Below are 13,485 nucleotides of genomic sequence, written 5' to 3'. Positions count from 1 at the left end.
TCAGCCAAGCGGTGCTACGATTGCACAGCCCTGGATTGCAAGCTTGCCCATAGCTACATGTCATTAAATCCAGGAATAAAACTTGTTCTGCCTTCAGGGAAACAACTATCTCAACGAATAACTTGCTGCTCAATTTATCAGCCTACCCAAACACAGAAGACCAGGTTGAACATACTGGGATTTAGACATGTGTTCTCAAGGAGTTTTGAACTCCAAAACTTGCACTTGGATCACTAATCCACCCACTCCAATTTACATGCATTGTGTAGGATTTTTACATTCCAGTTATAGCAATTGCAGGCCTTCCAAACAATTGCATTGCCAAAGAAATCCACATTGGTTTGTAAAGTAATTTCCATGTTTTATTCTTTTTCAACGTTGCGTTTGCAATGGCTTGGAACTGTATAATGTATAGGGAAAACATCCTCATACTGGGGTCATTAGAAAGCTTTAAATATTTTTTTAACATATCTGGGTCAAATATTATGATCTAAACCTCCAGTGAGTATTGGAATATAGGGAAGTCAAGAATTTACAGCGGATATTAGTGTTTACTCTACATTACTGTTTATTTTGGGTGAATGTCCGCAAACATATATCCGATAGAACAACTCAATATGAACTCAAAAAGGTGATCCTAGAGCTTTAATGGACCCTTTGGTTTAAAAAAATATGCAATATACAGACTTAATACAAATAATGCTGATTCCACAGGATGTAAGCCCAGTGGCCTCATACATAAGAAAAATGGGAAACTGTCTTATATTGAGTCAGTTTACTGGTCTATCTAGTTCAGTATTTCCTATGCTGAGTGACAATGGCTCTGGAGGGTTTTTCCAGATAGATGTCTCTCCCAGCCCTTCGAAGCAAGAGATTTTTCCAGTCTGTATCTGGAAGCCAGGGAATTAAGGTGGAACATTCTACTTGCAAAGCAGCTGATCTCCCACTGAACCAGAGTCCTTTCCTGCTATAACAGTCCCTCATACCAAGAGTAAAGGAAGCTGCTGGTTCATCTAACTCTAGAAGGTCTTTTCCAGACCTCTGTGAAAATGCCAGTGATTGCCCTTCTGCCACAAAGCTCTGTCCCTTCCCTAATTGTCTATGGGCCCCTCCAGATGTCCTTTTTATTTATGGTGGTTTGTGTTCATAACACTATTGGGGCAGGGACATGTGATCCCGCTTTCGATGTCGTTTGTGCCTACAAAGGGTTTGGGGTGGTCACACTGCTTCTCTTCTGATCAGTGCATATCCTGTAACGTTCTGCTGAAATCCCATAACGTTTCATACCATGTTCTGGCTTATTTTCGCCCTGCTTTTGCTGCACTATAGCCTCTCTGGACATCAATAATGTGGTAGCATCAGGGAAGCATCATGGAGCAAACTAAAGCAGAACAAAATCTACCCCATCCACTATTATTGTGTCAAGAATATGCTGCGGAATACACCCGCAATAAAATACAGCCCAGAAGAGCCCTGCACAAAAACTTAACAGTGAAAGAAGGGAAGGTGGCTGAGATTAGGCAGAATGGCTAGGTAGAAAGAATTCACCAAAGGGGTTCAAGTGAGATTCTTCATTGAAATCAGTGACTGCTTATTTTGAGTCATGACAAAGGTGCTTAAGAAGAAGAGTTTGGATTTGATATCCCGCTTTATCACTACTCGAAGGAGTCTCAAAGTGGCTAACATTCTCTTTTACCTTCCTCCCCCACAACAAACACTCTGTGAGGTGAGTGGGGTTGAGAGACTTCAGAAAAGTGTGACTAGCCCAAGGTCACCCAACAGCTGCATGTGGAAGAGCGGAGACACGAACCCGGTTCCCCAGATTACGAGACTACCGCTCTTAACCACTACACCACACTGGCTCTCTTAAGGTCATTGCCTGGTGCAGAGTTGTTGAACTTTGGGTCTCCAAATGTTGCTAGACTACAACTTACATCATCCCCAGCTGGTATCTAACTCCTCGGAGATGAAGGGAGTTGTAGTCCAAAAACATTTGGGGACCAAAGGTTGAACAACTCTGGCCTAGCAAAGCCAGTTTGCTTGGTTGACAATCCACTTGCCACCACTAAATTCCTTTGCTCAAACTGAGCAGGGAAGAAAAGAAATGGAAAAGCATAACCAGTCATTATTTTCCAGAGATCTATGGCAAAACCAGAGTGGAAGCTTCCCAGATCACACACAAGGAAGTTTAAAGAGAAACTTAGCATTGAAGATAGTAAAATAAATAAACAAAATCGCAAGGCATGTCAGAAAATAAGAAAATATACTGAGGGCAAGGTGGCATTACTGGCTGCTAAACTTTGCGGTCAGCAAATATCTCAAATTTTCTGGAGGGTTAGCTACAAGGGGGAAAAACAAGATCAGTTCTCATGTAGTGTTTGTACAATTGCCTTCCATATTTGTGAACCAAAATCATGACTCACTAACCATATTACAAAGAATAATGTTTACAACTTACCTCGAACATAACACATGGAAGATGCATTGACTTCAGTAGACCCTACTTGTATATAATGGCTGGGATCAAAGGTGCTACTTTGAGTGGGCTCAAAGCCTTGGCATTGACCAGAAGAATGTTTGGTTTCTCTGTCCTCCTTATATAGCAGACCACCATGCTATGCTGCAGACTTTTTTGGAAACTCTCCTTGGTTTGAAAAGTAATTTGCCATGTAGAATGGAGAAATGCTGATTGAAAAACACATGGTTGTAGGAAAGTAGTTGTGCAGTTCTATTGGATCTAGGCCAATGTTTTTAGGGTATTAGATTTCTGCTCCCTTCCTCCTAGCAAGCGTTGAATTGCATTCATTTCCTATTGTGTAGCAGAAGTGGAACTTTGATTTCAAAAGGAGTGCACAGTCTACATTCTGTTTCCATTATCGGATGCTATCAGTGTTTCCCATAATTTTATGAAACAAAGGGGTAAGCATCTGCAAATGGCCCTACATCAATTGATGTCATTTTGTTTCCCACCAGAGAGTGTGAAATGCACGAGGGCACATCTTAAATTGTTTATTGTGGCATTATCTCTGGCTATATCAGAGTGCCTGTATGCAATGAAGTTCTAAAGAGCTGGAATGCATGGGAACCAAGAATCAAAGAGAGTGAAGATATGGGCGGCAACACAGCTTATCTAGAAGATATATCCCACAGTCAAAAAGGTACAGTTCTTCTGGACATATTTCTATTTCCCAATTAAACATTAACTATAACAACCATTGTGACATAGTTTCCTATATACATAGAAACGTAAGGCTGTCATCATAGTGCAGTTTGTATGGCTGCCAATAGGGGTCTATGGAAAGGCCAGCATGAGAGCAGTATGGCAGGCAGGTGCACGAGTAAATGGCACAAGTGACAGGCCACCCAGGTAAGTGTCTAACAGACATAGAAGGTGCTTCAGGGAGCAGTTTAGCAAGCCATTTTCTGAAGTGCCTTCTCCTTTAAAACAGATGGGGCTTGGGGGGAGCTGTGGGGGGGGAGCAAGCTTTGGGGTAGGTGAGGGGGTGGGTAAGATGTAAAGGGAGGGGAGTTTGGTCAGGTGTAAAGGGAGGGGAGTTTGGTCAGGTGTAAAGCGACGAGATGGTGACAGCAGTCACGAAATTAAAAGATGCCTGCTTCTTGGGAGAAAAGCAATGAAAACCTAGACAGCATCTTAAAAAGCAGAGACATCACCTTGCCAACAAAGGTCCGCATAGTAAAAGCTATGGTTTCCTCAGTAGTGATGTATGGAAGTGAGAGCTGCACCATAAAGAAGGTTGATTGCTGAAGAATTTATGCTTTTGAATTATGGTGCTGGAGGATACTCTTGAGAGTCCCATGGACTGCAAAAAGATCAAACCGATCCATTCTGAAGGAAATCAGCCCTGAGTGCTCACTGGAAGGACAGATCGTGAAGCTGAGGCTCCAATACTTTGGCTACCTCATGAGAAAAGAAGACTCCCTGGAAAAGACCCTGATTTTGGGAAGGATTTAGGGCACAAGGAGAAGGGGACGACAGAGGACGAGATGGTTGGGCAGTGTTCTCGAAGCTACCAGCATGAGTTTGACCAAGCTGCGGGAGGCAGTGGAAGACAGGAGTGCCTGGCGTGCTCTGGACCATGGGGTCACGAAGAGTCGGACACGACTAAACGGCTAAACCACAACAACAACAAAGCGACAGGGGGTTGGCCAGGTGTCGGGGAAAGTGGGTTGGCAAAGGTGGGCAGGTGGGGTTGATGAGCAGAGCAAGCAGGGGTGGCAGCCCTTAGTAATACTGTAGATATGTAAGAAAACATTTTCGAGATGTTGACTGGGTACAACTATATTAACATAAAACAAGATTCCCTCCAACATTTCTTCAATGAAAATAGGGATAACCTATTTAATAATAACAACAACTATATTTTATATCCCACCCATCTAACCAGGTTGCCCCGCTCTGGGCAGCTTCCAACATGTATAAAAACATAATAAAACATTAAACATTTTAAAACTTCCCTATACAGGACTACCTTCAGGTATATTCTAAAGACTGTATACTTACTCATCTTCTTGGCTCAGGGGTCAATGACTCCATACCCTCTAACATTTTTTTGATGTAAATAGGGACGTCCTAAGGAAAAGTTAGACTTTCTAGAATCTAAGGGATTTAAGGATTCATCATGCATTGAATTAAAATATCAACAGGATTCTCCTTAAACTATTTTCAGAATGCCCAGCTTTACTTATGAGTTGCTACTACTTTTGATAGTACAGGTAACTGACAACTTACACACATTTAACTTGTGCACATTCAGCTTATGCACTTGGCAAATTTAAATAAAAAAGGCGGGGAGGGCATCTGGGGGAAAGGAACTTTGACAATCCCACTTGCCAATCCACTCAGTGTATTTTGACTATATTCATCCTCACTTTTGACTTTCAGGCATCTCTTGAAGCCTTTTTTTAATGCCACCAGGCCTATGCAGTTGTTTTAAGTGTTCTTGACTGGCCATTCCTTTAAATGATTGTTTTGTACTGCTTTTATTAGTGGTTTATATTGTATTGTTCACATATTGTTGGGGGCAAGCCTTAAGTTTTTTAATATGGTGGCACACGCACACAGTGCCATATTTCTAGAAAAAGAGGTGCCGGAACTCACCATGAATGCCTCCCATGTTCTCTTATATGGCAATGGTGCTCACCTGAGAGGCTCCAGAATTGAGTTCCTGTGAGCTCCAGCTGAAAGAAAGCCTTGGTAGCACAGAATATAAATACATTTATAAAGAAGTAAATGAAATGGAAGCAGTAGCAGTGGAGGGCAGCAATCAAGAAGATGGCTTCACTTGCTGAAGCATCAAATAAGTCCTTGGTCAGGGTGAACCCTGCCCCAAGTATCTACAAGCACTGCTAGTTGGGTTAAAGAGTTTCCCCAGTGTTTCGCTCATTTCCTTAAGCAGCCCTCTTCCCCCAATAATCAGCTGAATGTTAAAACAAAATTCTTAATTGCCCATAAGTTGCTGTGAATGGGAGAAAAGAAGTTTTCAGCTAGTTGCATCAGTACCTGTGAAACAGGCATATGCTGCCACCTTGGGGAAGACTCCTTCCCTGAAGTTGAAGAAGCCTTGAGCGTTGTCACATAAATCAACTTCAGGTTTTGCTTGTCATATCCCCACAGGAAGAAAGGTTTCTTAAATCCTTCTACTCATGCGGTCATAAGATCTTCCAGATGTCTCCCGGCATCATGCACATTACGATGCTCATTGTGGAGAACTGCCATTGTTCTGAGTTGGAGAAGCACAGTCTAATAATGTGTCATTTCACCATGCCTGCTTTAATGTAATATTATCTTGCATTGCAAGCTAATAAAATGGAACGGTCCAAGGGTCTATGCTAACCTTCCCCAACCTGGTGCCCTCCAGATGTTTGGGGCTACAGTTGCCATCATCTCTGACTATTGGCATACTGGCTGAGGATGATGTGAGCTTGTGGTCCAAAACACATGAAGTGCATCATAACAGGGGAGTCTGGCCTATGCTGTTTTCTATAAGACAGAGAACCAAATTCAAAGATTCATAGGATAGTTTTATCTAGCTTTTCTCTCTGAACTTAGCTGCTCTTGGGGGTTTCAGACCATGTTTTCTAGAAGGCATGCACAACAACCTACGGGACCGCCTCTCCTGGTATGCCCCATGGAGGAACTTAAGGTCCACAAATAACAACACTTTGGAGGTCCAGAGCCGCAAGGTGGTTAGATTTGTCTCAACTAGGGCCAGGGCCTTTTCAGTACTGGCGCTGACTTGGTGGAACGCTCTCTCATAAGAGACCAGGGCCCTGCAGGATTTGACATCTTTCTGCAGGGCCTGCAAGATGGAGCTGTTCCGCCTGGCCTTTGGTTTGGACTCAGTCTGGCCCTTTTGTTTCCCTCCCCTTATGGTTTTGATTTATGGGCTACTACTAAAATGAGGCTGCATTATACATTGTATTTTAACCTGTATTTTAACCCGTATTTTAATTAACTGTGTTTTTTCTTTTATGTTTTATTGTAATTTTATTGGTGTTAGCCGCCCTGAGCCTGGTTCAGGCCAGGGAGGGCGAGGTATAAATAAAAAATTATTATTATTATAACACTCATGCTCATGTAACAGCACACTGAACATCCCAATTTTGAAGAAATAACTCAACTAGGAAGGCAATAGAAATTCAGAGATTACTGTTAACTGGTAATTATTAATACACTAGCAAATGCTCATCAAGATGATGGCTGGACTGCTCAGATGGAGGGTTTGAATACTGCAAATACCACAACAGATGGTGTGAACACTCTTGTGAAAACCCTCAAAGTGAGAAACCAAGCGGTTTTTGCCTTACTGCAGCACTGGTCCCAAGTGTTTTCCTTTTAATTATAGGAATTCATGGCAGCCATTCAGTTAACCCCTCAGCTGACACAACTGGAGTTGAGCCTGCTCACTGTCCAAGATGATCCCAGCCATCGAGCCAGTCCATTCCTGCATTCTCTTCCTTGGTCAAAGAAGAGCCCGAAATAATTTTAGGAAAGGACGATGAAATATTGACAAGTGACTATTGTACAGGTAGACAAAGAACAAGTAGTTAGACGAGGGTGTACAATAAAATGCCGTGTGGAATACTCTCGTTGAAAGTTTCAGCAGCAAATGATCCATGGCCTTTTCTAGTATACTCCATTGCATTCTCCTTCCTCCTTAGTTTTCCATCCAATAGTCAGTGTTCTGTGGCTATCGAGCATGCTCAGTCTCTATTGAGCTGGTTTGTTATTGTAAAAACACTTTTGTACTTCTGTAAATCTTGGAGTGCCCATCTCTGCTTCTTGTGAGTGGATGGTGTTGTTTGGGCTACATTAGGACCCACCCTTGGAAACTGAATTCACTAGAGCTTGCCACTGCATGTTTATGATGCTTAGAAACTACCCAAGGTATAATGGCAGAAAGAAAAAGGGAGATAGCAGAAGTGTAAAAGGAACAACAACCGCCTTATACAACATAGTAGCCATTCCAAACAATAAGGCAACTGAACAAAGTATTTTTTCATGACAAACCTCTTCTTATGAGCTTTGGATGAAAGCAAACAGAAAACTGCAATCCTGCTGAACAACTAGAAGGAAGTAAAGTGCCAAGGCAGATTATTGGGGCATTTCTTATCAGCTATAAATGAGGATCATTCTGTAACAGATTAACCTGAGTAAAGAGTCCGTGTCAGTCTCACTGTGGTACAATAGCAAGATCTGCTTCAAAGTACAAGCTGCCCATCAAAGACAAAGGCTCTTAAAGAGAGAAAGTGGCCAGGGAAAGACCTTCAGGACACAGTAAGGTAAGTAAAAACTGGAGCGCTGCCTGAAGCTCCGAATGTTGTTTGATGCAGTTAGATGGAGGTAGAAATCCTTCGTGCTATATATAAACAAACGCTAATATACAAGACTCAGCAACCATGGATTGCGGCAGCAATCTCCGCTCACAGGTAGCTCATGCTATATTTTTGTTTTAAATCCAGGGCAGAGTACTTCTAGTCTGCAGACCAAATGTGGCTTCCAGGCCCCTCTACTGAATCCCCAGAAGTTTCCCTAGGTCATGTTTCTTATTGGATCTGCTACACACCCTCACTGAGTTCTTTTGCCTGGCTGGAATGTGTATTTGAACCATAATAAGAACTTTTACCTGCTGGGATGGATAGATGTGTGTCTATGGGAAAGGGGTTCAGGAACTGCAGGCTTTTAAATAATACTGGTAACAACAGTGGCGTAGCATGGGTTGCCAGCACCCAGGGCAAGGCAAGTAATTTGTGCCCCCTAATCCGTGGATTTTAGCACTCGAGTGCGAGCGCGCGCCCCCAGATGTTGCGCCCAGTGCGGCCGGCCCCCCTGCACCCCCCACGCTACGCCACTGGGTAACAACAATAATTTTCATGTTATTAACAAACAAAATAAGCCATAAAGAGCAACCCCTGTGCAAAACAGTTGTTGCCTATATAAAACTATGGCTGTTTTCATTCCTAACAGAAGGAGCAGTTTCTGAAAGAGACATTTCTTCTACAGGTACTTACATATGAATGTAAGAAGACCCTACTGAATCAAGACCAACATCCTTTTCTCACAGTAGTCAAACAGATGCTTCTGAAAAATCATCAAAGCAAAATTTAGGGCAACAGCACTCTGCCCACTTGTGAGTCCCAGCAACTGAAGTACCTCAAACCTTCCTTTGCCTGGCCACCCAAACTGTGCCCAGACAATACTTATAGTAGTTATTGCAGGAGAGCATTGCTGCTTTTGATGGAAGAGCATTTGCCTCACATGCCCATAGGAATTTGCAAACAAGAATCCAGTCCTACAGGGTTCCATCCCTGGGATCTCCAGGAAGGGCTAGAAATGCCCCCTGTCTGAAACCAGTCAGTGTGGACAGCACTAGACGTATCAATGGTCTGGCTCACTACAAGGCAGCTTCCTATTTTGCCAAGCATTATTAATTCTCTTTTCTGTTTCCAGGGATTTGTAGCAGGAAAGCACAATGTCCGACGACAGCAAGATGACGCTCAACCTCCTCTTGCTTGGAAAGACACAGAGTGGCAAAAGTGCTACAGGAAACACCCTTCTAGGCAGCAGAGACTTTGCCAGTTTTCTTTCCCCGTCCTCCATGACCACATCTTGCAGTCTAGGCCGCAGCTGTCCCATTTGGGGCTTTGCGCGTCGCCGAGGCAGTGAGCTCACTGTGCAGGTCCAAGTGCTGGACACTCCCGGCTACCCTCACAGCAGCCTGAGCAGAGAGCAAGTGAAGACCGAGGTGAGAAGTGCTTTGGTCCGGCACTTTGGAGAGAAAGGCCTTCACTTGGCCTTGTTGGTCCTGAGGGCAGATGTTCCACTGTGTGAGGAGGAAGAGGACCCTACAATCCAGCTAGCCCAGGTAAACTGTGTATCAGTAAGCATATCCAGTAGAATGGCATATCAAGATTTAACTGAAAGAGCAACGTCACATTTCCATGCAATTCTCTGCGTTCAGGAAACATGAGCTTCAAAGTATTGCCCAAATGTGCATAGTTACAGGTAGGTAGCCGTGTTGGTCTGTTGTAGTTAAAACAAACAAACAAATAAACAAAAATTCCTTCCAGTAGCACCTTAGAGACCAACTAAGCTTGTTATTGGTATGAGCTTTCATGTGCATGCATGAAGAAGTGTATCTGAAGAAGTGTGCATGCACACTAAAGCTCATACCAGTAACAAACTTAGTTGGTCTCTAAGGTGCTACTGGAAGGAATTTTTGTTTGTTTGTTTGTTTGTTCCAGATGTGCATGGAAAGAACTTTTAACCAACAAGGTGGGTTGGTTTCTGCCTGGTGTGCAATGATGCTTTGCTGATTCACCAGATGACAGATGGCTCAGTGACAAGTGCCCAGTGACAAGTGCCCAGGTTGCAGGCTCCAGGTGTCCTTCCTGGTATCTTCAGTTAAAAGAAACAGGTAGAAGATACTGGGAAGACCTCTTCCCAAGAACCTAGTTAGCGGCTGCCAGTTAGAGACAACAACAACAACAACAACTTCTTATTTATACCCCACCCATCTGGCTGGGTTTCCGAAGCCACTCTGGGCAGCTCCCAACAGTACAAACAGTATTCTTACAGCTTTTCATGTGTTTTGTGTTGCCTGATAAGCCATTGATGGGACAATCCTATATTGGGACAATCAAGCATCCGGGTGTGAATATATGCATTCAATCCTAAATTAGGACACAGGCCAACTCATCACTTGGATGTTAAGGTGGGAGAAGCAAATAGGAAGCTAATTTTAGTAAGAAGGCAGGGAGCATTAGTGCCTACTGTTCCTCTTCCATCATAATAATTATGGTCCATAGTTGATGTAATATTTGGCTAATTATTCATTTTCCTAAAAGTCCAGATGCTATGATTTTATTGTTCATGAAATAAATGGGGCAAGAAAGCTGATGTCGTCCTAGGGAAATAAGTGTATCCCTAAGAACATTGTTTATACATCACAGTGAGTGTTCCTCAATAACCTTATAGCTATGACCGCTCAGTAACCACAGAATGGAGTTCCTGAGATATATAGAATATAGAATCCAACCACAAACTGTTCCCATTATGCCAGGATTTGATGATTAGTTAGTCCAACCTCATTACATTGCTTGCTTTTTATTGTGTTTATGTTGTTAGTCTTTGTAACATTATTGTTTTTCTACGTGTCGGAAGCTTCCCTAATTTCGTAGAAGGATGGCACAGAAATTCATATACAGAATAAGCCACACCTTTCCTCAGTGCAGGACCAAGGAGGGATGCAACTACAGCATCCCTGTAGCCATTCAGCCTCTGCGTAAATACCTCCGGGGGCTGAAAACCAGCATTCAGTCAATGCACAGTTAATTTAAAATTGCACCCAAAACATCAGGGCTAAAAATCATATTCCTTGGAAACGGCTATTTAAATACACTGCATGCTGTTGTTCTTCTCCCTTCCTCCTGTTTCTCTAAGGGCTCTTTCAGACATCCCTTGCATTGTGCATTCCCGATGATTTGTGCTCCTAATGCCATCATTGGGACAAGCCAGCTTTAATACAGTTTTCCACTTGCAAATGTTTTGGGGTGGCCACACTGCTTCACTTCCAGTCAATGCATAGCCTATAAAACCCTGCAACTCCTTAAAGATCACAAATGTTCTGGGTTTCATCCCAATATTGTTCCACTTTAGCAGCTGATAGCAATAACATGGGCGCATTGGGTCAGCATTGCAGAACAAAGTAAAGCTCAATAAATCCACCACTGATGCACTATTATGGTGACGATGCTGCAGAATACACCCAAAAGAATCTCGAGGAACACCACGACAAGATCTCCCCCCTCCAATGGCCATGGATTGCCCAAGCAAGTTAAAGGATGTTCAAAGCAGGAGACTGTCTGCAGAACGAGGCAGTTGTAAAAGTTGTTCGGGGTGCATTTAAATCATGTTTACTAGGCTTGCAAATCTGTTCAGAACTGGGTATGGGGCCCCAGCGAGTCACCTGCAGAAAAATAAATTTATGGTACCCAGCCTGTCTCTGATTCTGGGTACTACACATGTTGACCTTGGGACAGTGCCACTTAGGAACAGGACCGCCTCTCCTGGTATGTCCCACAGAGGACCTTATGGTCTTCAATAAAAACATCTTGGAGATCCTGGGCCACAGGGAGGTTAGGCTGGCCTCAACTAGGGCCTGGGCTTTTCTGCCCGTGGCCCCGATCTGGTGGAACGCTCTGTCACAAGAAACTAGGGCGTAGGACTTGACATCTTTCTGCAGGGCCTGTAAGACGGAGCTGTTCCGCCAGGCCTTTGGCCAAAGCACAGTCTGACCCCCTCTCTCCTTCTGTAATCCTCATAGAATTATTATTATTGCATCAAGGAGTTTCATTAATTCAGGCTCTGAAAGTTTAAAAACCTTTGGGCATCATCTTCCTTTTTATGGTGACTGCTTGGTTCTCAACCTTATTATTTTCAGCCACCAATCTTGCTTTGCAATCCGTAATGATGTGTTTTGATCCCAGAACATAACATATGGGCAGTGCCAAGAAACCAGGTTTAACTTTGTACATCTAGCCTCACAAGTAGAACAAATTATCATATTTTTTTGCCTTTACGGGTTTGATGAGCTCTAGGTAAAGGTAAAGGGACCCCTGACCATTAGGTCCAGTCGTGATAGACTCTGGGGTTGCGGCGCTCATCTCGCTCTATGGGCCAAGGGAGCCGCCGTTTGTCCGCAGACAGTTTCCGGGTCATGTGGCCAGCATGACTAAGCTGCTTCTGGTGAACCAGAGCAGCACGCGGAAACGCCGTTTACCTTCCCGCCGGAAGTATTTATCTACTTGCACTTTGACGTGCTTTCGAACTGCTAGGTTGGCCGGATGGTGAGCTCTAGGAGCTGACAATTCTAACACGGTACACAGTCCTTGAGCTGGGATGATTCTGGCAATTGTTACTGAATTGGAACCTCCAATTCAGCCACAAGATGGCAAATTGACTGCCACTCCTCAGCAGGTCCTGTTGTAAAAGGACAAGATGGATGCCATTGAAACAAGTGATTCCCCCAAAGTCTATGCATCGTATTTATTCATTTATTCCAAGGAGCTCAAGCCTACCCTTCTCAACATTTAAGCCATTCAGGCAACTGGCAATCCACTATAAATTCATCTTTTATATAGACCGAATGAATTGAAGTCAACTTCCAAAGGAAGGTTGCTCATAAGGACTTCCCCACTATAGGAAAGAAAAGCCTCATTGCAGAGCCAAGCCAATGCATTGCTGTTTGATGAAATAATGTATGAAATAAATGTATTAAGGAACTTTCTCTCTCTTTCTCTTTTAGGAACTCTTGGGTCCTAACTGGAAAAGTTATACTGTCATCTGTCTTACTCATTCTGACCAGATTGAAAAGGCCAGATTCACTACAGAACAGTATTTGCATTCTGCCACAGACACACTTCATAAACTCCTGCAGTCAGTGGAGCAAAAGTACATTTTTGTAGGCAATCACGAGCAGCCTCTGAAACAGGAACACCTAGAAGTTTTAAGGAAAATTATGGAGTTTTTGAAGCAAAACAGTTACCAGACCCTTGTATTTAAACAAATGATATAAACTTAAGCAGCTGATTTACTTTCAGCTTGCTTTTGTGTCTTGTCTTTTAACTTTAAAACTCATTAGGCATCTCGTGAACTGCCCTGAGACCTGAGGGAATATGGCGGTATACAGATTTAATAAATAATAATAAATATTACTTTTTGTATCTTTATTTTTAGATCTTATTTTGATTTATGTGGAAATTGTTTGTTTGTGTGCTTTTTGATGCATTTTATTAGGTTTGTAATTATGTAAACCAGCTTGAGCATGGGTTTTAACTATGGAAAGGAAGAATACAAATAAAAATTATGCTGCTGCTTGTATAACTACTCAGAAACTTCCATGCTGCTCCTTACCCACTCCTGCTGTACCAGTCAAAACAAGCCAGAGTAGCTCTTGACATACT

General features: G+C 43.0%; 1 protein-coding gene across 1 annotated transcript; it reads left to right on the top strand.

Annotated features, from left to right (window-relative positions):
- Positions 1-3,299: 3,299 nt before the first annotated feature.
- On the top strand, positions 3,300-13,234 carry GIMD1 (GIMAP family P-loop NTPase domain containing 1). Its single transcript, XM_081925452.1, has 3 exons — positions 3,300-3,367; positions 8,972-9,386; positions 12,828-13,234. Exons 2-3 carry the CDS (start codon positions 8,994-8,996, stop codon positions 13,095-13,097), a joined length of 663 nt encoding a protein of 220 aa, XP_081781578.1. The 5' UTR covers positions 3,300-3,367; positions 8,972-8,993; the 3' UTR covers positions 13,098-13,234.
- Positions 13,235-13,485: the final 251 nt, after the last annotated feature.

Source organism: Podarcis melisellensis (genome assembly GCF_964234715.1).
Source record: "Podarcis melisellensis genome assembly, chromosome: 9".
Classification (NCBI taxonomy): domain Eukaryota; kingdom Metazoa; phylum Chordata; class Lepidosauria; order Squamata; family Lacertidae; genus Podarcis; species Podarcis melisellensis.
The sequence above is the reverse complement of the archived record's forward strand: the minus strand, read 5'-3'. Positions and strand labels throughout refer to the sequence as shown.

What these genes read in the sequence shown, in the direction of transcription:
- GIMD1 (XM_081925452.1), top strand. Translation starts at nt 8,994, where the DNA reads ATGTCCGACGACAGCAAGATGACGCTCAACCTCCTCTTGCTTGGAAAG. An exon ending in CTACAATCCAGCTAGCCCAG is followed by an intron (nt 9,387 to 12,827) that starts GTAAACTGTGTA and finishes TTTCTCTTTTAG; the next exon opens with GAACTCTTGGGTCCTAACTG.